This window comes from Globicephala melas, chromosome X (genome assembly GCF_963455315.2).
Source record: "Globicephala melas chromosome X, mGloMel1.2, whole genome shotgun sequence".
NCBI lineage: Eukaryota > Metazoa > Chordata > Mammalia > Artiodactyla > Delphinidae > Globicephala > Globicephala melas.
Genome location: NC_083335.1, coordinates 55,375,432 through 55,401,630, shown reverse-complemented (window position 1 = coordinate 55,401,630; position 26,199 = coordinate 55,375,432). Strand labels below are relative to the sequence as shown.

Genomic DNA, 26,199 nt, shown 5'->3' with positions numbered 1-26,199 from the left:
ATCTGATTCAGGGTCTTTTTTTTCACTTGGGTTCTGAGTTTTAGCTTATATACTTATACACTCACTGATACATACATTCGACTTCTGAATTTCATGATTCTGTCTGTATTCTCTTTCAACCTGATACCGACCAGGGTTCTTGGCCTTCCCCAATCAATAGAAATTGAGGCTAGATAAGAAATTCAGGCAAGGCTTTATTGGGGCCCCTGCTGCAGCAGGGGGGGAGCAAGAACAAGTAACAGGTTCCCTTGCTCACTCACTGGCTCCCTGAGTGGGGGGTGAACTTGTTCCTTATATGGGGTGAGGGTAGGGGTGTGTGCAGGGGTCAGGCTGGAGGGGTGGCTTAGGTGGTGTGCCCACCCCTTAGGTGGTGGTGTGTGCAGGGGTCATGCACAGTACCCTGCTTTTGCTCCCAACACCCAGTTTTTGCCTTGGGCTCTTCAGAAGTGGCAGTTGGGTTTTTTAGTCTTTTGTATCTTTCTGTCTAGAATTTGCCCCAACTGGGCATGTGTGCAGTTATTTTTAGTCCCTTATAGTTTCTTTGTATTTTGTTGTTGGAGATGTGTGTCTCAGTGTAAGTATTTCAGTACTGCAGCAAAGGGCCCCAGGTCCCAGGCTGTCTCAAACCCAATATCTATCGCTTTGGTAATGGATTACTATTTCTCCATATATTAAAAATATTACCTTGAGTAGTAATAGATGCTTGCTCATAGGAGGATGTAAACCTTAACATTAATCAGGACATTTCTTGATTAAAAACAAAACAAAACAAAAGGAATTCCCCAACACTACAAGTAGCAGTATTTGAGCAAAACCCTCATGTCTTTGACTTTGACGTGAGGTCCTAAATAATATGACATACTTCCTCTAAGAACATCCTTTATTCATATGCCACATTACCATTCACTCCTTCAAGGAATGAAGTTGTAAAAAAACAATGCCATTTAAAGTAGAAATCTTGAAAAATAAACTATGAACTTCCACTGTAATGTTTCAGAGGACGGAAACATCTTGTATTCATTGCAATTTATCTGGAACACAACTTACTTAGACTTTCTGTAGTACTCTTAGTCAGAGGTGATTAACCACCAATTTTAGAGCACTGACAGTTGCACAATGTTAATGTTTAATTAGCTAAAGGGAAACACCTGTAGTGTGGAGGAAGAGAGTAAGATTAAACTATATGCATTCAGGTTGTAACAAAAGGCAAATTAAATGAGCGTACTATTTATCTTCAGGGAAAACATAGTTGCTAAATTGTTGGACAGCCCCAACTCATGGGAAGTACAAGCAGTGAGTAACCTTTTGCATGTATATTTTGTTGCTGGCTTTTTATCAGTAAATTCCAATGAGGAATGTTTGTGAGTTTTCCTGTCCTTCCAGCACAAAGGCAGGCTGATTTTGTTTGGGACGTTTAGACAGATCTATCACACCTTCGGTTTAATGTTTCATGCCTTGCATTTGACATGTTACGTCTCACCCAAAGAATTGGTTTGCCTCCCTTCCCTTCTCTTCTTCATCAGCCTTCCTGTATTCAAATGGAGGAGATTATTCTAAGTGCTTTCTTAACACCTTTCCTTTGCTGCTACTTTCACATTTATAATTATCCTGTTACGAAAGGATAAAAAGATTTAAAATGATTATTCTTGGCAACAGGCCTAAGGTGAAACCCTGTTGTAGTTAACGTGTAAATTATGATGTGTGCAGTTGTGTAGATGGGTTTGTGAAATGCTCCTGTAAACGCAAGAATTTAAAGGAAGCTGTCAGAGAGTTTGTACTCTTCAACGGCTTATAGTCATTGAAAAGCATCTCAAGATATGTTATATCTGAAGGGTAAATGAATAGTTTAAGTTAAATACAACCACTAACTTTCTGGAAGACAGGAAGATAAAGGATACAATAGCCTCTCAGCAAGGGTTTAGGAAAATGCAAAACCCCTTCCTTCCTCACTGTTACTTTGAAGTTTATTTGGAATGATTAATTTTCCTGTGGCTTAATGTAAATTGAGAATTAAATAGAAACTGTGTTACCTCACTGACCTTGCTTCCCCAGTTTTTAAACTAAGCTTGTGGATGGCTTTTCTAACCAAGTACATTAGAAGCAGAACCAATCCTTTCATTTAAATAGGAAACTAAAGGAAAATACTTTTCGATTTTTATATCCTGCCAATTTTCAAAAAAGTTCTCTTTCAAAAGTTTAGATTGCAAAAAATATTCGGTGTGATTCTCTCCTGTTGCACTAATTGTAAACCTGCCACCTGTTAATTTTGGTATTTTAAGCCAGTTCTGGGAGAGTTCAGGAGCCAAATATATTTGACTCTTACTTCTGCCTCCAAAGCTCCAAAAGAATCTCACAAAAGCGCTTCCATAGCACAGTACAAAGTATCCTGATAAAACATGAAAAATAATTATCTTTCCCTCCCTCCATCTTTTCCTTCCTTCCTTCCTTCTCTCCTAGATGATGTTTACTTTGTACCAAGAATTTTGTTAGGCACAATCAAGCACTACATATTCAATAAGCTATATAGTCCCTATCAATAAGAAATTTAGAGTTAAGACAAGTAGCTATATTCTAGTTACATCTAATTTTTTTTTTTACAACAGGCAGAGTGGGACAAGTTGATAACTTTACCATGGTGCTGAGATGAATTTAATTTACATTTATACAATGCCTGAAAATATGAAAGTGTTGTACACATGAAATGCAAGGAAATGCCTTGCTGTTCCGAACATAGAAGGAGCGTTAGAGTGAGGGTTATCATCAGCTCTTTTGTGAGGTGGATATTACATTGCTCTCAGTACACCCCACTGATGGGGTTAACTTGCCAAGAGTGTTTAAGAATTTTAAATCTTCTGTGGTTTTGACCTTGATAAATGTTATTTTTTTCCCAAAAAGGAGAAGCAATCAACAGGTTTCGCTGCTTAGAGCAGGCTTTAAATTATATTTAATAATTATGTAATAGAAGCATGTTAGTTGAATTTATCTTGGAAAAAAATTATCAGTGATAAAACACTTCTTTTAGAAATACTTCTAATTTTAGGATATAAAAGTTTATTTCTATCTAATCCTCCTGCCTTGAGGCGAATGTTATTTTAACAGCATATTTGTTATTGTCTAGCCTGCTGTGCCAGAAAATAGCATTCTCTCAAAGAAGAAAACAACCCCCAGAAAGAGAAATTACAAAGACAATGAATACATACACTATGAGATTATGTCACAAAAAGTATTTTCTAGTACAATAATTATAATAATACTAATATAAGAGTAATGGTCTAGATAATGGCATGAATCAAAAAACAAAAGCAAAATCACACAGAATAAATACATACTCTCATTTCTTATTTATAAATACAGTTCCCTCATGTAAACTTTGAAAAAGTTTCTAATGTTTTTTTACTCCATTTCCCTCCCTATATTTTGGGATAAATTTTGTCATTTCAAGTGTTAAACAGTGAACATAAGTGTGTATATATTCATTTTCTCACAGTAAAACTATGGTTTTCCATTTTGAGCTGTGTCAGGCATTTTTCTAACCTTGAACTGTGCTGTGGGTTTAGCCATCAGGAATGTGCCCACAACAACATATCCTACTCTTAGAGGCCTGTATAGGCTTTGAATCTAAATCTAACTTATGGATAAGCTGGTGAAGTTTGGTTTCAAGTTTATCTCACATTAGTTAGAAGTCAGTCTTAAGGACTTGTATCACATTGCCCTTTTTGCAACCTTGTCTTGTTGGTAGTAGGAGCTATAGGATCAAATTGTCATCAGTATTATCAAGAAATCTCATCTGAAATGGAGACCCACATTAGCCATGGGTGCTATTAAATTTCATTTTGCTTCGGAAAGTGGTAAAACATTCTAGTGAGAGTCAAATGTACTTATGAGGGAACATTAAAATATGCAAATTACATTTATTTTATTTTCCTATAGTTAAAGAAGAGATGTAAGTTTAGGTATGGGGGGAAATAACCATGTGTTTTGGAAAAGGTTCTCTTTTACAGGAAGAGTTTATTCACACTGGGTGAGGGGAACCTAGAAGGAAATAGGAAAATAATCTTTGCCAGCAGTTGGATTTGTTAAGTTTGTTTGCTTGAAGACAGTGAAATAAAAGGTTATTTTGAGAATTCCATACTGAAAGTGATAGTGTTTTTGAGTTAGAACAGCTAATGAAGAAAAAATAAACAGCTTCAAGGATACCCCTATAAAAACATTATCAAAGTAATTGTATGCTGCACCACACCACTACTGTATAAAGTGAGAATCTGTTTAAATTGGAAAATTCTGCTCAAAGATGCTCACACATTAGCTGTTTATTTTCCCTTCTTGCATATTATTTTATTGTGGAGGATTTTACAGAGGGGAGTTTCCAATTCTTCATAATTCCTTGAATCAAATCATTTTGGTACCCATTTAGCAGATGATAAAACTGAAGCATAGAGAAGTTGAGTTTCTCAGGGTCACAAACTGGATCAATGGCACAGATAAATTCAGTTTCTGGGTTCATAGTCCCTTGTTGGGCTATTGAATTTTGCTGCCTCACAGGAACGATGATTTAGGAAGAAAAATGACTTTTAGAAAAGTGTGTTAATGTGTATCCAGGCCACATTGTGTCAGGATTTACTTGTGATATCTGAATCTACCCAAATTTACCTGACTTCAGAATGAAAGTGAGGGCGGGCAGGGAACCTTATAAATGCATGTCCACTGCCATGGCCACCTTGAAGATCTTCATGCCTATTTACTAAAGTTTAGCAACTTATCCATGACTATGCCACAGTCAGCAACAAAGAAAAATTAGAATTTAGTTCTCTATTTTCTAGTCAACTGCTATGAGCTACTCTGTCTTTGATGAAAATTTTCTTTATTATTTTGAAGCGGGAAAGAGATGGGGGCAAAGGTTTTTGGGGGGAGGAATACCTAAAAAAAACGCTGTTTTCCTATCAAAGTAAGGAATGGGGAAGGAAAATGAGAAAGAAATCTGTGTATAAACATGTATTACATGTATTACAGTTACCTTAAGGAAAAATTAGAGTTGTGAAATTAAAGTGTAAAGGTTGAGCTCTTGAATTTTGCCTTACAAGTAAGGACGTATCAGAACGTAAATTAAGTATGTAGTAGGAGATGGTTGGGAGAGTTGGAAATTCTTTCAGTACTATCATTCAGATGAGAAAACTACTTTTCTAACATGTAAACTGCAGAATATATCTCTCTGGCTAGACTTATGTTGGCCTTCAAAATTATTTCAGTGGAAATTTTAACTCAATAACTGCAAGCATAGTAATATTACTGTTGAATTTATATAGCACTTTAAAAATTGTGGTAAAATACATATAACATAAAATGTATCATCTTAAACATTTTATTTATTTTTAAAAAATTTGGTAAAATACATGTAATATACAACTTACCCTCTATACCATTTTAAGTGTATAGTTCAGTAATGTTAACTGTAATCACATTGTTATGCAACAGATCTCCAAAACTTTTTGATCTTGCAAAACTGAAACTCTATGCCCATTGAAGAACAACTCGCATTTCCCTCCCTCCTCACAGCCCCTGGCAAACACATTTCTACTTTCTGTTTCCATGAGTTTAATTACTCTAGATACCTCATATAATTGGAATCTTATAACATTTGTCTTTTTGTGACTGCCTTATTTCACTTAGTATAATGTCCTCAACGTTCATCCATGTTACAGCATGTGTCAGAATTTTCTTCCTTTTAAGTTGTGTAGCACTTTTAGCTTTTCAAACTGGTGTTCACATATATTGATTAATTATCTACACACAACTATAAGGTGAGGATAATGCTATAGTATTATGTACACATTTTGCCCTTTTTTGGAGTAATTTTCCATAGGACCAATCCAGCAGCTTTACTTAAAATATGAGCTAAAATAGACATATGAGAAAGTGGAAAACTATGTATACTTAGAAGTTAATGAATTATCTGCTTTTGACCAGAAATGTAGCATGATTCTAATGATCAGATTAATAGATTATTTAGTTTACATCTCTAATCATAAAATGAGGTAACATATTTAGAATAGTCATGTAATTTGCCTGAGGTCACACAGCTCAATAATGGCAAAACTGGTATATTAGTTTTCTGTTGCTGTGCAACTAATTGCCTCAAATTTAGCAACTTAAAATAACAACCATTTACTGTCTCAGAGTTCTATCTGTCAGAAATCTAGAGGAGCTTGACTGTATTCACAGTCTTACAAGGCTGAAATCTAGGTGTTGGTCAGGATGGGCTCTTATCTGGAAGCTCTGCAGTAGAATCTGCTCACAAGCTCATTGACGTTGACAGAAGCTAGTTCATTTCAACTGTAAAACTTGTGTACCTGTTTTCTTGCTGGCTGTCAGCCCAGGGTTACTCTTGGCTTCTAGAAGCTACCTGCATTCCTTGACATATAACGCTGTCCATTTTCATACCAGCAATGTTGTGTTCTCTAATTTTCTGTTTTTAAAGGGTTCATATAATTAGATTGGATCCACCTAGATAATCTCCTTTTCAATTAGCTCATTCATGTGATTAGTTACCTTAATCACATGTAGAAAATCACCTTTGCCATGTAATATAACTTAATATCTCATTACATTCACAGTTTTAGCAGTTACGGCTGGAAATCTTGGGATGGAGGAGAATTCTGGAATTCTGCCTCCCACAACTGAGATTAGAACTCAAGTTTAAGTCCTAGTGCTTTCCACTGCATTACATTGAATATCTAAGATTGTTTAAAGTAGTTTTATTTTAATATGGGTTGCTAATATTTATCCATGTAGAGCAAAATTTTAAAAAGATTTTAAATCAGCAAGGAAACTGGCTTCTGTATTTATCCATTAAATATGTGCTTCCAGGCTGTATTCCTAACCATAGAGACTAATGCAGTCAGGTTAATAGTGATCAGCTTCCTAAAAATCTTACTCAACTTCCTAAGCTCTCCAGAGTTGTGATATTAACACAATACTCCTGCAGTTTCTGATTGACATTCAAACATGAAATGTTAACTCTTGAGATCATCATGGGATTATGCACAGACTGACAATTACCAATGGGACTTCATTTGCCAGACATGAAAAATAATATTTTGGCTAGTTGTAACATGCTCCCTTAATGCTGGTACTGAAGTTCCCTTTGTAATAATCATTAAAGAGAGCCTGTATGATGACACAAAGTAAAAGGCAGTGCCCTTTCAGAAAAACAGCACCGTTTACAGCAGGTTATACTGAAACCTTCCCAAGACAGTGGAGCTTAACAAAATTTTTCCCCAGGAACCCTAATACCTTGAAGATATTTCACAATGGAAGGGTTCTAGGGTCAAATACTACGCTTAGCAGATAGGGAATCTACTCATCCAGCTGGAGAAGGACATTCATTTAAGAAGTAATTAGAGAAAAGGGAAGAAAGATATATTGGGGCAGATTGCTAGACCAAGGCATTTAGAATTTATTTTGTATGCACTCAGGAAGTATTGAGGGTTCTAGAGCAAAAGATGACATAATGAAAGGATGTTTCACCAAAATTCAGATCACAGTTTATGTAGAATGTATTGGAACAATGAAACAACTTGTTGAACATAACCTGGGCATGAAGTGATGAGGGCCTGAAGTAGGGTGTTAGAGATAGGAATGGATAGAGATGGAAATTTGCAACATATATTACAATGGAACAAAAATATTGGAGACTGAAAATGAAGGGAGAGGTGGAGGGAGAATCAAAATTACCCTCAAGTTTATAGTTTTGGCAACGAAAAGCATGCCTATATTGCTGACAAAACAAGAGAAGGAAGGTGTGGGGAGTGGGATTTGGGGGAGGCATATTTTGAATTTGAGATGCCAGTGGAATGTATCCAAATGTGAATGTTAACTTCTTATCATTCTCTTAATATCAAATTTTTGAGCAGTGACACATTCTTTGAATTCAAGAATGCCTGTATTTTAAAAACATTGTGTCTGACAGTGGTAAGATACACTTTAGAAGGGGAAATGGTTATTTCTTTTTTAAACCTTTTATTTTATTACTTTTTAACATCTTTATTGGAGTATAATTGCTTTACATTGTTGTGTTACTTGCTGCTTTACAACAAAGTGAATCAGCCATATGTATACATATATCCCCATATCCCCTCCTGCTTGCGTCTCCCTCCCACCCTCCCTATCCCACCCTTCTAGGTGGTCACAAAGCACCTAGCTGATCTCCCTGTGCTATGCGGCTGCTTCCCACTAGCTATCTATTTTACATTTGGTAGCGTATATATGTCAATGCAACTCTCTCACTTCATCCCAGTTTACCCTTCCCCCTCCTCGTGTCCTTAAGTCCACTCTCTACGTCTGCATCTTTAGGGAAATGGTTATTTAATTTGATTCACTCTAAGATTTACTAAGGTGCAATGATTCCATCGATGTTAATTGGAATTACATAAGCAGAACGAAAAGAGGCTACTAAGAATTTGTCATATACCAGCATTTCTGTTATACAATCTTTGTTAATTATACTAAGACATTTATTAGAATTCAGTCAATTTATGACAAAAACTAAACTTGTTTAAAGGTGCTAACACCAGGCTTAGAGCAAATTTAATTTAAATAGGGAGCAGAGTCAAGTAAATGAAGTATAAAATAGCTTCACATTTATACTTTCTAAGAAGTGAGTAGTCAACCCTTAAATTGTCTATTACATCAGATTTCTTTTTTTATTGAAGGAAAAATAGAAATTCAGCATTAGAAAAGGAAATTAAATATCACCATTTAAAATAATAACTATAAATTATCCAATTTATTACAGTCATAAGATTAATGCTAAACATGAATTATTCTACATGATCCTTGGTATTGTAAGACATGACCCTAACAAGGAAGATTTTTCCTCATCCTCTGAACCCCCTTATGTTAAAGATAATTTCCTTAACTTCCCTAACTCTAATGGAATGCTGGTATTGATGCTTTTAATGTATTCAAATTTAAGTTTTGGATATGCCTATGAGAGCTGAAAAAGGAAGTAAATGGTAATGGAATATAAATGACCTTGCCTCTGGTGTGTTTTTTTGTTCCTTGTGTTGATAACTCCTAGAGACATGATGAGCCACACTTTAAGTTCCCATAAACCAAGAGCTGATTGATGCCCAGTTTAACATAAGCACCATTTTATGAGAGTTACCATAGTGACCAGGTTCCAGTTATCAGCTTGAACAATTTCATATATGATTAATGTTAATTGCCCATTTTGCATGGATGACTTTTTCCCGGGTGCTGAATTGGTTGCTGCTGCCTTTGATCTGGTTGAGAATACAATCCAGTGCAATAGTTAGACAAGTGATCAGTTTGCTAACACTGAGAGAAGATGGATTTAAGTTGCTGTGAGGTCAGAGTTTGTTTCTCTTCATAAACACTGAAAGGTCAGGTAGAGTTTAACTACTATTGGCATCCTTGAAATGTTGTAATAAATGTCAGGCCTAAGAGATTATTATTAATCCGCAATGCAATTAAAAGTCTTATTGTTCTGATAGAAAGATTCTTATTTAATTTAACAAGCATATTGAAAAGTCAGAGCAGCATTCTCACAGTCAGGTAAACAACACCTTCAAAGCGAATGCCATTCTTGGTTTTCTTGGCTTCTAATGTAATTGAAAAAAATGACACATTCAGGGACTGTCCCAAGGGATTTTAAATATCAGTGATGGCTCTGAAAAGTGAATCCCAGGTCATGGCTTGCAGCTCCCACTTCAGGAATCCAATTGCAGCGATCTTTATAAGTTGCTGCTAATACCACAGTTAACTGCCACTATATCCTCAGTTTGTCCAAGAATGTTATGAGTGTTTCTTTAAAGAGTAGTAAACCAAACTTTCATTGAAGAGGATAACATGACTTGTGGTTCCTCGCTAAATCATGTGCTGATGATATACGGTTTACATTAAATATCTTGAAGTCTCATGACATCACTAATTAATTTATTAATAAGATTTTTTCTTTGAAATAAAATTACTCAATTGTTTACTCCTTGATTCATATACAAATGGCTGATGATACAAGATAAAAATAACTCCAACAGTGAAATTTCATATCTTAATGAGCAAAATATCAGCTACTTTATTACAACTTGGAATAGATATTTCACAGACTGTGTCATATCTTGTTGACACCAGAAGACCTACTGACTTCCTTTCTTAGGGACCTGTCAACTCTACAAAGTTTATAAACTTTGAGGTAATGCTCTGATGGTAATCCACTTTAACTGCAGAAAAATGAAATACTGTTGATACATATTTCAATTTGTTTTTTTCTTTAATCGCAGGAAGCTGAGTTACTATTTCATTTCTTCTGAAGAAGTTTACAGAGTGAAGGGTAAAATACATATCAGGATAAATTATGTTATGGGATGACCTGGACCCAGAGAAAATCATGATTCTTTGGTATAATTTCCTTCCAAACCACCTATAAATGTTACACCTAATGTTGATTTTATAAAGCTGATGATCTCAAAGATTTAGCTGAGCTTTTTAATAAGAGTTTTGCTATTTTGGCGGGTTGTTTGCCTTGTACCATAAAGTTTTGTTTATGATGCTCATGGGTGATATAACCACTGAGCCATTTGAGTGGGAACTTTAAAAAGGGCCTGTTTTATTTTACAGAGTACAAATAACCTTGTAATTAAACTGAAAACAAATAATCGCCAACAAGCAATTATCATTCATTTAAAGAGTAATTACATGGTTATTTGTGCCCTGTAAAATAAAGCATTACTGAAATCAGTAACACAATCAATATTTTAGCAGAAACAGGATGCTGCAATGATGAACCTTTCAACCTATGCTGATTAAATTGTCATCCAAATAACAGTTTTCTAGTTAAATCACCACATGTTTATTTGTCTTGATTAATATGTAAATATCTGCCTAATGCTAATAAAGCTCTTAAAAATAAGAAGTGTGGCAAGATCATCTATCAAGAATATTTCCCAACTTTCTACAGAGTCCTCCATAGTCTTTCATCATGTTGTCAGGCTTGTGTTCTTTGAAAAGAAATGCAAGAACTTTATTGCTAAGAATATCTTACTACTGAGGGTTATTTGGTCTAAAAGTAAGAATAAATCTACCTTGTATTAGTATGGAGCTCTATTGATTATAAAGCACCTTCACAAATTTTATTCTAATTAGTTTACCCTAGGGGCCCAAGTCTTCTTTCCAAGAGTATAAGCAAAAGCATCTGAATATGATTTTTCTCACTGATAAGTTTAAACAAGTTTGGAAGGATACATCACACAACCATACTCACTAAAGAGTTAATCATAAATTTTAAATAGCAGGTCAAACACACATCTCTATCACTAGACCTTAAGCTCTTCAAAGGCAGAAGCTGTTCTAGGTTCTCACAATATATCAATGAACAAACAGACCAAAACCCTTGCCCTTGTCAAGCTAACTTTTTAACCTTGTAACCCTGATACCTAGTTTCAATGCCAGATACACACTGAATGGGCACTTAGTGCATGTTTGTTTATTGGATGATTGAATAAGTGAAACTGTCATTACACATGAATAACTGCTGGAACCTTCAGCCCTTGAATGGGTCTTGAAGTTTGTAGGAACTTTCAGACATAAGACAGTATCTATCATCTACCCTTCTTTAACCTTGTAAATAGTCAGATTGGACTGGATCATATTTTGAAGCTCTTATAATTGCTGTAAAGTCCAAAGTTTAAAAGTGCTTACCTGATGATTAAATGATGGCTTTCTATTTATTTGGTCAATAATAGAGCAATCAAAGGAATATTTGGAAACTGTAGCCATGGCAAAATAATGTGTCCTATCATTACTCATTAACTGATTTTAATTAACCATTTACCAGCCCCTATTGTGTGCTAGACACCATGAGAATTGCTCAGGGTACAGTGACAAACAAAAACAGACATATGTGCTGCCTTCATGACCTTACATTTTAGTTGGGGAGGCTCACAATTAATCATACCAACATCATAAAATTATAAACTGAAAATAATGTTAGGATGGAGAATATGATCCTCTTGGCTTATAGCATTTGTAGTAAATACTACCAAGCCATTTGTGACATTAGCCATGAATTCCCCCATATAGATCTGATGGTGGGAAATTCGACCAAATTTTTCAAATCTTGGAATTTAAGGTAGAACCATCAGACTAAGAGGCCTGTAATCTAATGCCCCCCAAGCCTGAGTCAGCTTATTGGAAAAGAGCTACATCAAATTGTGAGATTGACCAATAAATTTGGAACAGAACTGTTTAAACCTTATAGCTTCCAAAGTATACTGTCAACAACTGTCTCAGGGAAGTAGAGTGAGCATCAGGCTGTTTTCTTCTGGAGACAGCCTGTCTGAAATTGATTATGAGCATAAAGACAGCACTGAAATTTTTATGCTGGAAAAGTACAAAGAGTTATCAGGTGGTCTTTAATAAAGTTAGTAGGCTTGAATTCTGACAAATAGAAAGATACAAAGAATCACTTGGAAAGTACAGACTTGGTGACGATTATTCAACAAAAAGTGCCTTTTTCTAATGACTGGATATAACCTGATGAATATTGTTCAGTGACCTTGGGATCCTTTAGGGCATTTGAAGTAAATTGGATATTTTTCTTATCAATATTCCTTCAAAGAGTTAGGAAGCCATAAAACAGGGCAAGGACAAACAGGATAACAACGCTGAATTAAAGAAAATAAATTATAGCCCAAACTTGAGTAGAAAGAGGGAGAGGAGATTCAGTTTATAAAATTGAAACATTAAATGAGAAAAAAAGAATCTTTCATGCTAGATTGATATACAATATTGATGTACAATGAAAGAAAATAACATCAGCACAGTGTATGAAAAATGAACTGGGTAATAGTACCTCTGTACAAGGTTGCTAGAAGTCGTCTTCATTTGAAAGCAGAGTTTGTCTTACATTGATGGAGCACTTTGCTACTGCAATGTTGATAGAGTGAGGTTTAACTTAAATTTCTTTGTGAACAAAAAGTCATTTTTGGAAATGTTCTCTATCTGAACCTTATACATTTTTGCAGCTTGGGTTATTTAATATAGTATTTTGCAGTATTTTGTCAAAATCCCTCTGATTCAGCTTTGTAAACTGCATTTCTACTAAGAAGCAGCAGCAGTATTTTAAGTAACATTAAGAAAGTAATATTTGAAATACACTGCATGACTTGAGAATGACTTGATCCTAATGTTCAGTGACTTATAAGTCTGTTCATGTAGTGACAGCTTCTAAATGATATATTTAGTACACTGACTGTATTAGAGTACAAGATGGAAGCCTGATACTGACTTTCTATTTCATTATTTTATGGATTAATATTTGCAACTGCAAACTGTTCACACCTGGGTGAAGAATGTGCAAATAGAATAGGTTAGGTTAATGTTTTAAGTTTAGCATCAACTCATCAGTTAAAAATACCAATCAATCTGTGAGACAAAACAGCCTAGATTGCAAAGGTGGCAGGTTTCCTTAGTACAGCCACTCCAAGAGAGTGTACTGCTGGTTATACAGCCTGGTTTAAATAATAGGTATGAAAAAAACCTGAGGGCAGGGGTTCTTTGTTCCTTGTGGGCTCCCAGCAGCTGTGGAAATGCTAGTAAACATCAGGTCTTATTCTACATATCAGCTTTTTACCCCTCACCTCTGGCATGCTGAACAGAGACTTAATCACTTCATATTCTATACGATCCTAATTCTGTGAGCCCCTATCTCAGATCTCAGTTGCATGTATTAATACCAGGGATCAAGTGTACCTTTAAGAGCGGGGGTAACTTTGGGTTTCTCACAACAGGTAAGCTGTATTGCAAAGTGCTGGCTTGTAAATAGAATCTAAACTAGAAATTGATCTCTTATGGTTTTAATGCTTGCCATAGTTATTTTGGAAGTTTAGTATAAAGTATTGGTCCTTTAGTAATCAATGAAAATAGTCTTTAATATAAAAGTATATCATTCTTGGTAATTAAACAAGATTTAGGCGAATGTAGCAAGTGATGGTATTTCCAAAGAGCATATTTTAACCTGATCTTTGTCTGTTTTTCAACAGTTCAAGGCCTGGCAGGCCTCCTAAGCGTTCTTTGGGAGTGTTGCAGGACAATGCTCGCCTTCTGCCCCATTCAGTTCCAGGCCTCTTATCACCAGGACTTATCACTCCGACAGGTAATAAAATCCATCCGATGATCAGCCTTGTCTCTTCATACTGCCCAGCATTTGAAATGAACTCATATTGATCTAACTGCCTTGTCCTTCAGAGCTTTTCAAGCTCTACTAGAGGTTACATTATTGAATTTTTTTGATTATTCATGAAAACAGTTTTGTTATTCCAGTGACTCAAATCAAATGGACATGACTTAAAAATTAATTGTCATTTCCTTGTAAGAAATCTCTTTCAAGGCCTTATTGTGTGTATGTATGTATGTTTTTGTGTGCTGTGGGCAGAGATGGCAGGGGGTGGGGGGGACTGGCCAAACTAGCATTTTCTCAAAGCCTCCTATGGGATGTAGTATACCTGCTTGTTGATATGTCTCAATAATATTCCTTTTGTTTCCAAAAGTTCTGGGCATCTGTGTATCTTTTCCATGTTATTACTCTAGGATAAAATGTAGAAATAATATGCATCATCCCTGGTAGTACCTTATGATTAGAAAAGAAGAAAGTACAAGTAGTCATTGTCTTGAATAATGATTCAGTGTTTTTCATCGAACACTGTGATAAACAGTACTCCCCTAAAAATACCAGTCTCATAAATTTGCATTTTTGATTCTCTAAAACAAAGAACATAAAAGCACATAAAACACTCAAAAATAAGCTTGCAACTATACCTCAATTTAAAAAAAGGAATCGAAAAAAAATAAGCTTGCTATTTCTCTAACTGAACCTTTAAAAATCATTAAAGCTACTATGTGGTAGAAAATGTATTTAATGACAATATGATCTTTGTATCTTCAATGATACATAAAACTAAAAAAACCTAATGTGTTTTGGGTATTAGATCCTAGGTAATGCAAAATTATATGAGTAGTAGTCCTTGTCACAGTAGAATTAGGGAGAAGGTAATGTAAACTAATAATTTCAATTTAATTAAAGTATGATAGAGACTATAATACAAGTACATACAAGGTGCTATAATATCACAGAATGAGAGCAACTAAATCAATTTGTTAAGTTGGGTAATGCTCATAGAGATTTGAGTTATGTCTTATAGGCTGAGTGTTGGACAGATGGAGAATCAGAGGAAAAACATCCTCTGTAGACAGATATACACTGATGAGAAAGGGCCTGGTATGCTAGGGGGAATAGCAATTAAGTGGAAGAGACGGGAGCAGAGATTTAAGATGGGAGACTTATAGGTGATACAGTTAGAGTTAGAGTTAGAGTTAGAAAGAGTGGGAAAAACCAGCTTGGGAAGCTATCTTGTTTAACAGTTTTTTCCCTATAGACCAATGGTTTTCCAAAGGGTCTTTCAAGGACTTTCCTTACTGGCTGACATGGGATTGGGGAAGTACTTCTAGGTTCCCCACTTCTGCCTCAGAATTTTACATGTTCTATTTCATATAGGATTTTGTTCAAATAAAAAAAAAAGCTGCTGTAGGTAAAAGGAACCACTGATAAGTAACTGAGTAAATGCTTTAAAAACAATTGCAGTTGAAGGTAAGTAGCAATGAAGGGAGAAATACTGAGGACCTGAATTGAGGAGAATTCAAGAGTAGAAAAGAGATTCATAGTTGCTTCATAATTAGAATTAATGACACTTGGTAACTGATCAAAATAGAGAGCGAGAGGATGAAATCTAGGATGATTCATGTCTAGCCTAGGTTATAAGTTGGATGATTATGTCATTAGCTAAGATAGAGAATTTAGGAAGAGACTCAGGCTTTGGGGATTAGATAATGATTTTTTAGACTTTAAATATTTATAAACAAATTCTGATACAAGAAGAAAGCAGCCCTGTGCATATAAATGAATATAGAGGTCATAATAGTACCTGAAATATATTACCTTGGTGCTCAATAAATGATAATCTATTTATTGACTTCTAAAATACATTGACAGAACCTAGAATCAGTACCATGTAAATAATCAGGTCTGTGTCCTGATGAAAGATGTATCCTGTGTAGATGGAAGAAAAAAAGGATTTTATAATTGCTTTGAGGCTAATGTACTCTTGAGTAAACTTCGGTACCTTATCTGTTGAGAAAAACCTATAATATATATTAAGTTTCTATTAGTACCAGACATGGGTGCTAAGTGTTTTATATACACTTCATTTAATCTTATAGTAACCTTATGAATATTGTCTTCATTTTTCAAGTAAACAATGTATGGCTCAGTGAGTTTAAATTAATTGCTTGAGGTTACAGAGCAACTGAGTGGCAGAACTGGGTTTCAGACCAGGTCTTTTAAAGTCCAGGGCCTATACTTTTTCCTAATCATCATGATGTCTTATAGTAAACGTTAAAATCCAGTTTGAGGTTTTCATCCCCTCCTAATTTACTTGGCATGTATGCTTCAATTCCTACAAGATAACGGAGCCTCCTTCCTTGGATTAGAGCCTTGGCCTTCCGTCTTACAACTTGGATTTACCACAATGAGAATTATTGGAACAAAAAAAGACTCCTCAATTCATAACCCTTTGCTTGTGCCTAGAATGAGATGATAGAGATAGATAAAGGATTGAGTAGGGAAAGGCGTGAATACTTCAGTCTAAATAGCAAACAGTAGAAAAATCATTAAACGGGAAGGAAGAGGAATCTGCACAGCTCTATAGTAATTTCTCTTCTTAGAATACATTAATTTATTTTACATGCTCAAGGATATCCTACTCACTTACAGTCATCTAAGAAGAAAAATGCTCTGTAAGCCAAGTAGAAATAATTCTGGGATTATGCATTATTTTGCATTAGACACACTTCTTCACTCCTCCATTAGTAAAGATAATTGAGATAGAATCAATTCTCAATTTAGCTATCAGTAAGTTTCATATTTGGCATTACACTTATTATCCATTAAAAACTTAACTTTCATTAATTTTACTTAAATATACTTTTGAAAAATTCAGTTGATGTTTTTAATATGATCTGTTATGGGTTGAGAATTATCCTATTTTTCCCAAATGATTGTTAAAATGCTTTACAGTATTTTCCTGTTTCAGGTCCCTATGTCTCAACATTTTTTTGTAAAGAAAGAGATAATATTTTACAGCTCTGTATAATTTTACATACCACTGTCAAATTAATTATTGATAAGAGTCTGCTGTTATCTTCTGTTTCAATGTCATATGTCTGGAGAAGCCTCTTTGAACCCTACTGAGTTTGCCTAAGTAAATGAAACTTGTTCTCCATTTGTTTATATTATTTCTTTGCATTTGCAATTTAAAAATGGGGTCTAAGGGTAACAAAATGCAATGATCATGACATCACTTTTTAAATATAGTGATGTTTTTGTATATTATTTTTGCCTTTAAATTGTTATTTTTCCCCCAACAGTTGCAAGCAAAAAAATGAAAGTAAAAAGGTTTAGAAATGGTTAAGTCATTTGAGAAGAGCGCTCTATTTATTCATATAGCTTGACATGTAAATTCTTAAAAATGCAGAATAATATCAGGTATGCCATATTGTTTTATCTGCTTAGCATAAAGGTATTTCAAATTTTCTACTTTATGTGATTTTATTTCCTTTTTTGATGTGTATCATTTTTCCATTTCAAAGATGTTTATTTTCCTCTTTGTTATATTTCCTCTGTATAATGGAAACTGATTCATTCAAACTCCACTAATTCAGATCTTGAGATAATTCAGAGAGTGGCTATGCTAAAGTCTCTGGTATTAATAAACGTATCTCATTTAGCAAATGAAAAGTATAAATAAAAATGTGTGTGTGTGTGTGTGTGTGTGTGTGCGCGCGCATTGGTGTAGGGTCATTAAAATACTTGGGAAATTTAAATGTACTTAAGTATCTAAAAATTACTCCAAAAATTAATTTCTATACATATAATCAACATACTAATTACTGATGATAATTCTTTTTTCACTAAGATAGGACCCACAGGTGCTATTCTTGACAATATTGTCTGATATCGATTTAGAGATTATATCTATGTAACTACAGACCAAGAGATATAGTATGTATATATATATGTATGTATCTATCATCAATTAATATCTGTCTATAGATAAAAATGTATATGAATTCATGATTTTCATTTAACATGTTTCTTTTTTAAATTGGAGTATAATTGCTTTACAATGTTTTGTTAGTTTCTGCTGTACAATGAAGTGAATCAGCTATATGTATACCTATATCCCCTCCTTCTTGGACCTCCCTCCCACACACCCCCATCCCACCCATCTAGGTAGTGACAGAGCACTGAGCTGAGCTTCCTGTGCTTTATAGCATGTTCCCACTAGCTATCTATTTTACGCATAGTAGTGTATATATGTCAATCCTAATCTCCCAATTCATCCCACCCTCCCTTTCCCCTCCTGTGTCCACATATCCGTTCTCTATGTCTACGTCTCTATGCCCATCCTGCAATAGGTTCCTCTGTACCATTTTTCTAGATTCCACATATATGCATTAATATATGATATTTGTTTTGCTCTTTCTGACTTACTTCACTCTGTACGACAGACTCTAGCTCCATCAACGTCTCTACAAATAACCCAATTTCGTTCCTTTTTATGGCTGAGTAATATTCCGTTGTATATATGTACCACATCTTCTTTATCTATTCATCTGTTGTTGAACATTTAGATTGTTTCCATGTCCTGGCTATGTAAATAGTGCTGCAATGAACCTTGGGGTACATGTGCCCTTTTGAATTATGGTTTTCTCAGGGAATATGCCTAGTAGTGGGATTGCTGGGTCATATAGTAGTTCTATTTTTAGTTTTTTAAGGGACCTGCATACTGTTCTCCACAGTGGCTGTATCAATTTACATTCCCACCAACAGTGCAAGAGGATTCCCTTTTCTCTACACCATCTCCAGCATTTATTGTTTGTAGATTTTTTGATGCTGGCCATTCTGACCGGTGTGAGGTAATACCACATTGTAGTTTTGATTTGTATTTCTCTAATAATTAATGATGTTGAACATCTTTTCATGTGCTTCTTGTCCATATGTATGTCTTCTCTGGTGAAATGTCTATTTAGGTCTTCTGCCCATTTTTTAATTGGGTTGTTTGGGTTTTTCTAATATTGAGCTCCATGATCTGTTGTATATTTTGGAGATTAATCCTTTGTTGCTTCTTTTGCAAATATTTTCTCCCATTCTGAGGGTTGTCTTTTCATTAACATATGTTTCTTGAACATCTGTTCTGCACCAAACAATATGAGAAAACATTACAACACATTGAAATAAAATTCATTTTTTTTTTTTTTTTTTTTGTGGTACGCGGGCCTCTCACTGTTGTGGCCTCTCCCATTGCGGAGCACGGGCTCCGGACGCGCAGGCTCAGCGGCCACGGCTCACAGGCCTAGCCGCTCCATGGCATGTGGGATCTTCCTGGACCGGGGCACGAACCCGTGTCCCCTGCATTGGCAGGCGGACTCTCAACCACTGCACCACCAGGGAAGCCCTAAAATTCATTTTGTGAGTCATATTTTTCTCAAATTCCATCAGCCTTTTATTGAGTTACTAAAAAATGATGAAATTTAATTTTTTTTGCCTTCATATATTGCACTGCTGATATTCTCATCTCATGTTTCTGTCTCTGTTTCTATTGTACAATCTGTGTGTCTTAATTCCCTGATAGGTCATTAATACAAAATAATCCTATTACCTAGTATTTTCTGTAAAATATTTTGGGTTATAGAGGGAAAAAGAGGAAGGACTTTTATCCCCATCTTTCTCTGCAGATCTGGAGAAGTGCTGATATCCCTGGATAACATTCAAAGCATGGATTAGTCATGTGTGCCTTTGAATTTCCCAAAATATGACTACCCCCCTTTCCTCAGTTTATGAACTATTTCAAACAGACAGACATGGAATTTGGCCTCAGAGAGATTTAAACTGACAACTTACAAGGAAGTAATAAAGTGCTTCAAATGAAATTCCTGTAGTGTTCACTCTTTAAAAGCTAGCAGATTCTTCATCTGTTTGTTTTTTTTTTCTTCAAGTTCTATTGTGACAAAATATTTTTAGGAATTTCAGCTGCCATCCAACTCCTTGGGAAACTGAGCCTGTGAATATCCAATTCTGTAATAGTAGCTACAACAATCAACTCAGGATTGGCAGAGCCATAAGTAGAATCCTGCCAGGTCTTTGCAGTGAGATGTTAGCTTCATGATATGGTATAATGCCAGTTAGCCTGATAGCATGATTGGAATCAGCACCCTTCCCTTTTCAAGATGCATTTCATATTCTTACTCAGTTGGCTTGGATGCTAAGAAGTGGTCATAAGGAGGACAGAGTGGTCCTAGGCCTTTCTTCTGTGAGTGTAAGACAGGAGAGATCTATCTAGAAAGAACCAAACCAACCTTTTTAACGGTCAACTTAAGACATTTCTGTTTCTGTGACTATCTTTGACTTTTTCAATGAGTAATATTGTAAAGCATGCTTCATGTCACACAAATGGTAACTGCTTTCATGTCATTGCATTTTCTTTATTTTTTGTGTGTCCAGGAAGAACCATTGGCCTAATAGGAGCCAGAGTTGAATGACTAAATTTTCTAATATAGAGTTTAGACTAACATACAATTTCGGTATCTCCACTAAACAAAAAGATTAACTACATCAGTTTAATAACAGGAACTTCATTCATTATATTAGCTAAATCTGGGTTTCCAAAACACTGATTTATATTTAAATATTTGTCAGTGCTTTTTTTCTATATATATTATAATTATCCTAACCTAAAAATGTCTCCACCCAATGTTTTTAGATGCCTGCGAATCATTTTTGTATTATATTGATGGCTCATAGAGCAAAAGCCATTGCTTATTTCCAATGTAGATGGAAGAGAAAACTTGGAATTTAAGCAAACCTTACAGGATGATGATGGTGATGATGATGATGATAAGCTTTATAGTGCTTTATTAAGCACTCCCAAATCTTTAATGTGTGTCTATGTGTATGTAGGTAGCTAAACTTTAAGTTTTAAAAAAGAACACTTTTCAAGGTCCATCCATGTTGTCATGAATGATGGGATTTTATTCTTTTTTATGGCTGAGTAGTATTCCATTTTATATGTATACCACTTCTTCATTATGCATTCATCTATTGATGGGAACATAGGTTTATTCCATATCTTGGCTATTGTAAATAATGCTGCAATGAATATAGGGGAATAAATATCTTTTCAAAATAGTGGTTTTGTTTTCTTTGGATAAATCTCCAGTAGTGGAATTGCTGGATCATATGGTAGTTCTATTTTTAATTTTTTGAGGAACCTTCATACTATTTTCCATAATGGCTACACCAATTACATTCACACCAACAACGCAAAGGGGTTTGCTATTCTCCACATCCTTGCCAATACTCGTTTTCTGTTGTCTTTTTCATAATATCCATCCTGATAGGTGTGAGGTGATACCTCATTGTGATTTTGATTTGAGTTTCCCTGATGAATAGTGGTGTTGAGCATTTTTTCATGTGCTTGTTGGCAGCTGTATGTCTTCCTTGGAAAAATGTCTACTCAGATTTAATCAGGTTTTTTTGTTCTTTTGATGTTGAATTGTATGAATTTTTTGTATATTTTTGGATATGAACTCCTTATCAGATACATCCTTTGAAAATATGTTCTCCCGTTCAGTAGGTGACATTTACGTTCTGTTGATAGTTCCCATCACTGTACAAAAGTTTTTTACTTTGATGTAGTCCCATGTATTTATTTTGCTTTTGTTTCCCTTGCCCGAGGAGATGTATCAAAAAAATATTATCAAAACCGATGTCAAAGAGTTTATTGCCTGTGTTTTCTTCTAGGAGTTTTATAGTTTCAGGTCCTACATTTAAGTCTTCAATCCATTTTGAATTTATATTTGTGGTGTGAGATAGTAATCCAGTTTAATTCCTTTGCAAGTAACTGTTACGTTTCCCACACTATTTACTGAAGAGCTTGTCTTTTCACCATTGTATGTTCTTACATTCTCTGTTGTAGATTAATTGATCATAAGTGTGTGGGTTTATTTCTGGGCTCTCTATTCTGTACCACTGATCTACGTTTCTGTATTTGTGCCAGTACCATACAGATAGGATTACTATAGTTTCGTAGTATAGTTTGAAATCAGGAGTGTGACATCTCCAGTTTTGTACTTTTTTTCCTTAATATTGGTTTAGCTATTTGGGGTCATTTGTGTTTCCATACAAAGTTTAGAATTTGTAATCCAAACGAGGAATTATTTATTACACTTCTATGAAAAATGCCATTCGTATTTTGAAAGGGATTGCATTGAATCTGTAGATTGCCTTGGGTAGTATGGTTGTTTTAACAATATTAATTCTTCCAGTCCATGAACATGGTATATTTTCCATCTGTTTGTGTCATCTTCAGTCTTGTTCATCAGTGTCTTATAGCTTCTTTGAACAGGTCTTTTCCTACTTAGATTTATTCCTTGGCATTTTATACTTTTTAATGCGATTGTAAATGGGACTGTTTTCTTAATTTCTCTTTCTGATAGTTCATTGTTAGTGTCTAGAAATGCAACAGATTTCTATATATTAATTTTATATCCTGCAACTTTACTGAATTCACTGATGAGTTCTAGTATTTTGGTGGTATCTTTAGGATTTTCTATATGTATTATAATGCCATCTGCATAGTAACAGTGACAGTTTTATTTCTTCCATTCCAATTTGGATTCCTTATATTTCTTTTTCTTGTCTGGTTGCAGTGGCTAGGACTTCCAAAACTATGTTGCATAAAATTGGTGAGAGTGGGCATCCTTGTCTTGTTCCTGATTTTAGAGGATATACTTTCAGTTTTTCACTGTTGAGTATGATGTTAGCTGTGGGCTTGTCATATAAGGCCTTTATTAGGTCAAGGTTTGTTGCCTCTATGCCCATTTTGTGGAGAGTTCTTATAGTAAATGGATGTTGACTTTTTAAAAAAATATTTCATTGAAGTTTAGGTGATTTATGTTTTCTGTATTTTTACTGTAGAGCTAAGTGATTCAGTTATATATATACATATGTATATATATATATATGTGTATATATATATATATAATTTATTTTTCATATTCGTTTCCAGGATGGTTTATCACAGTATATTGAATATAGTTCCCTGTGCTATAAAGTAGGACCTTGCTGTTTGTTTGTTTTTCTTTTTTTAACATCTTTATTGGAGTATAATTCCTTTACAATGGTGTGTTAGTTTCTGCTTTATAACAAAGTGAATCAGCTATAAATATACATATATCCCCATATCGCCCCCCTCTTGCATCTCCCTCCCACCCTCCATAACTCACCCCTCTAGATGGTCACGAAGCACTGAGCTGATCTCCCTGTGCTATGCGGCTGCTTCCCACTACCTATCTATTTTATATTTGGAGGTATATATAAATACATGTCACACTCTCACTTCTTCCCAGCTTACCATTCCACCTCCCCATGTCCTCAAGTCCATTCTCTACATCTGCATCTTTATTCCTGTCCTGCCCCTAGGTTCTTCAGAACCATTTTTGTTTCAGATTCCATATATAATGTTAGCATATGGTATTTGTTTTTCTCTTTCTGACTTACTTCACCCTATATGACAGACTCTAGGTCCATCCACCTCACTACAAATAAATCAATATCATTTCTTTTTATGGCTGAATAATATTACATTGTATATATGTGCCACATCTTCTTTATCCATTCATCTGTTAATGGACACTTAGGTTGCTTCCATGTGCTGGCTATTGTAAATAGAGCTGCAATGAACATTGTGGTACATGACACGTTTTGAATTATGGTTTTCTCAGGGTATATGCCCAGTAGTGGGATTGCTGGGTTGTATGGTAGTTCTAGTTTTAGTTTTTTAAGGACCTTTCATACTGTTCTCCATAGTGACTGTATCAATGTACATTCCCACCAAAAGTGTATGAGGGTTCCCTTCTCTCCACACCCTCTCCAACATTTATTGTTTCTAGATATTTTGATGATGGCCATTCTGACAACTGTGAGATGATATCGCATTGTAGTTTTGATTTGCATTTCCCTAATGATTAATGATGTTGAACATTCTTTCATGAGTTTGTTGGCAATCTGTATATCTTCTTTGGAGAAATGTCTATTTATGTCTTCTGTCCATTTTTGGACTGCATTGTTTGTTTATTTTATATTGAGCTGCATGAGCTGCTTGTAAATTTTGGAGATTAATCCTTTGTCAGTTGCTTCATTTGCAAATATTTTCACCCATTCAGAGGGTTGTCTTTTCACCTTGTTTATGGTTTCCTTTGCTGTGCAAAACCTTTTAAGTTTCATTAGATCCCATTTGTTTATTTCTGTTTTTATTTCCATTTCTCTAGGAGGTGGGCCAAAAAAGGATCTTGCTGTGTTTTATGTCAGAGTGTTCTGCCTATGTTTTCTTCTAAGAGTTTGATAGTGTCTGGCCTTACATTTAGGTCTTTAATCCATTTTTTTTTTTTTTTTTTTTTTTTTGCGGTATGCGGGCCTCTCACTGTTGTGGCCTCTCCCATTGCGGAGCACAGGCTCCGGACGCGCAGGCTCAGTGGCCATGGCTCACTGGCCCAGCCGCTCCGCGGCATGTGGGATCCTCCCAGACCGGGGCACGAACCCGTGTCCCCTGCATCGGCAGGCGGACCCCCAACCACTGCACCACCAGGGAAGCCCTGAGTTTATTTTTATGTATGGTGTTAGGGAGTGTTCTAATTTTATTCTTTTACATGTAGCTCTCCAGGTTTCCCAGCAGCAATTATTGAAGATGCTGTCTTTTCTCCATTGTATATTCTTGTCTCCTTTATCAAAGATAGGGTGACCATATGTGTGTGGGTTTATCTCTGGGTTTTCTATTCTGTTCCATTGATCTATATTTCTGTTTTTGTGCCAGTACCATACTGTCTTGATTACTGTAGCTTTGTAGTATAGTCTGAGGTCCAGGAGCCTGATTCCTCCAGCTCCGTTTTTCTTTCTCAAGATTGCTTTGGCTCTTTGGGGTCTTTTGTGTTTCCATACAAATTGTGAATTTTTTTGTTCTAGTTCTGTGAAAAATGCCAGTGGTAGTTTGATAGGGATTGCGTTGAATCTGTAGATTGCTTTGAGTAGTATAGTTATTTTCACAATGTTGATTCTTCCAATCCAAGTACATGTTATATCGCTCCATCTATTTGTATCATCTTTAATTTCTTTCTTCAGTGTCTTATAATTTTCTGTATACAGGTCTTTTTTCTCCCGTGGTAGGTTTATTCCTAGGTATTTTATTCTTTTTGTTGCAATGGTAAATGGGAGTGTTTTCTTGATTTCACTTTCAGATTTTTCATCATTAATGTACAAGAATGCAAGAGATTTCTGTGCATTAATTTTGTATCCTGCTACTTTACCAAATGCATTGATTAGCTCTAGGAGTTTTCTGGTAGCATCTTTAGGATTCTCTATGTATACTATCATGTCATCGGCAAACAGTGACAGTTTAATTCTTTTCCGTTTTGGATTCCTTTTATTTCTTTTTCTTCTCTGAATGCTGTGGTAAAACTTCCAAAACTATGTTGAATAATAATGGTGAGAGTGGATACCCTTGTCTTCTTCCTGATCTTAGAGGAAGTGGTTTCAGTTTTTCACCATTGAGAACATTGTTGGCTGTGGGTTTTTCATATATGGCCTTTATTATGTTGAGGTAAGTTCCCTCTATGCCTACTTTCTGGAGCGTTTTTATCACACATGGGTGTTGAATTTTGTCAAAAGCTTTCTCTGCATCTCTTGAGATGATCATATGGTTTTTCTCCTTCAATTTGTTAATATGGTGTATCACAGTGATTGATTTGCATATATTGAAGAATCCTTGCATTCCTGGGATAAACCCCAGTTGACCATGTTGTACGATCCTTTTAATGTGCTGTTGGATTCTGTTTGCTAATATTTTGTTGATGATTTTTGCATCTATGTTCATCAGTGCTATTGGCCTGTAGTTTTCTTTTTTGTGTGACATGTTTGTCTGGTTTTGGTATCAGGGTGATGGTGGCCTCGCAGAATGTGTTTGGGAGTGTTCCTCCCTCTGCTATATTTTGGAAGAGTTTGAGAAGGATAGGTGT

The 26,199-nt window shown here is 35.2% G+C and overlaps 1 protein-coding gene across 1 annotated transcript in view; it reads left to right on the top strand.

Moving 5' to 3' along the window:
• The window catches only part of DACH2 (dachshund family transcription factor 2), a 615,381-nt gene that overhangs the window by 222,303 nt on the left and 366,879 nt on the right, over window positions 1–26,199 (top strand). The window contains exon 3 of the mRNA XM_060292022.1: window positions 14,058–14,170. Within this exon, the coding sequence (XP_060148005.1) occupies window positions 14,058–14,170 (113 nt within the window). The remainder of the gene's footprint in view (window positions 1–14,057; window positions 14,171–26,199) is intronic.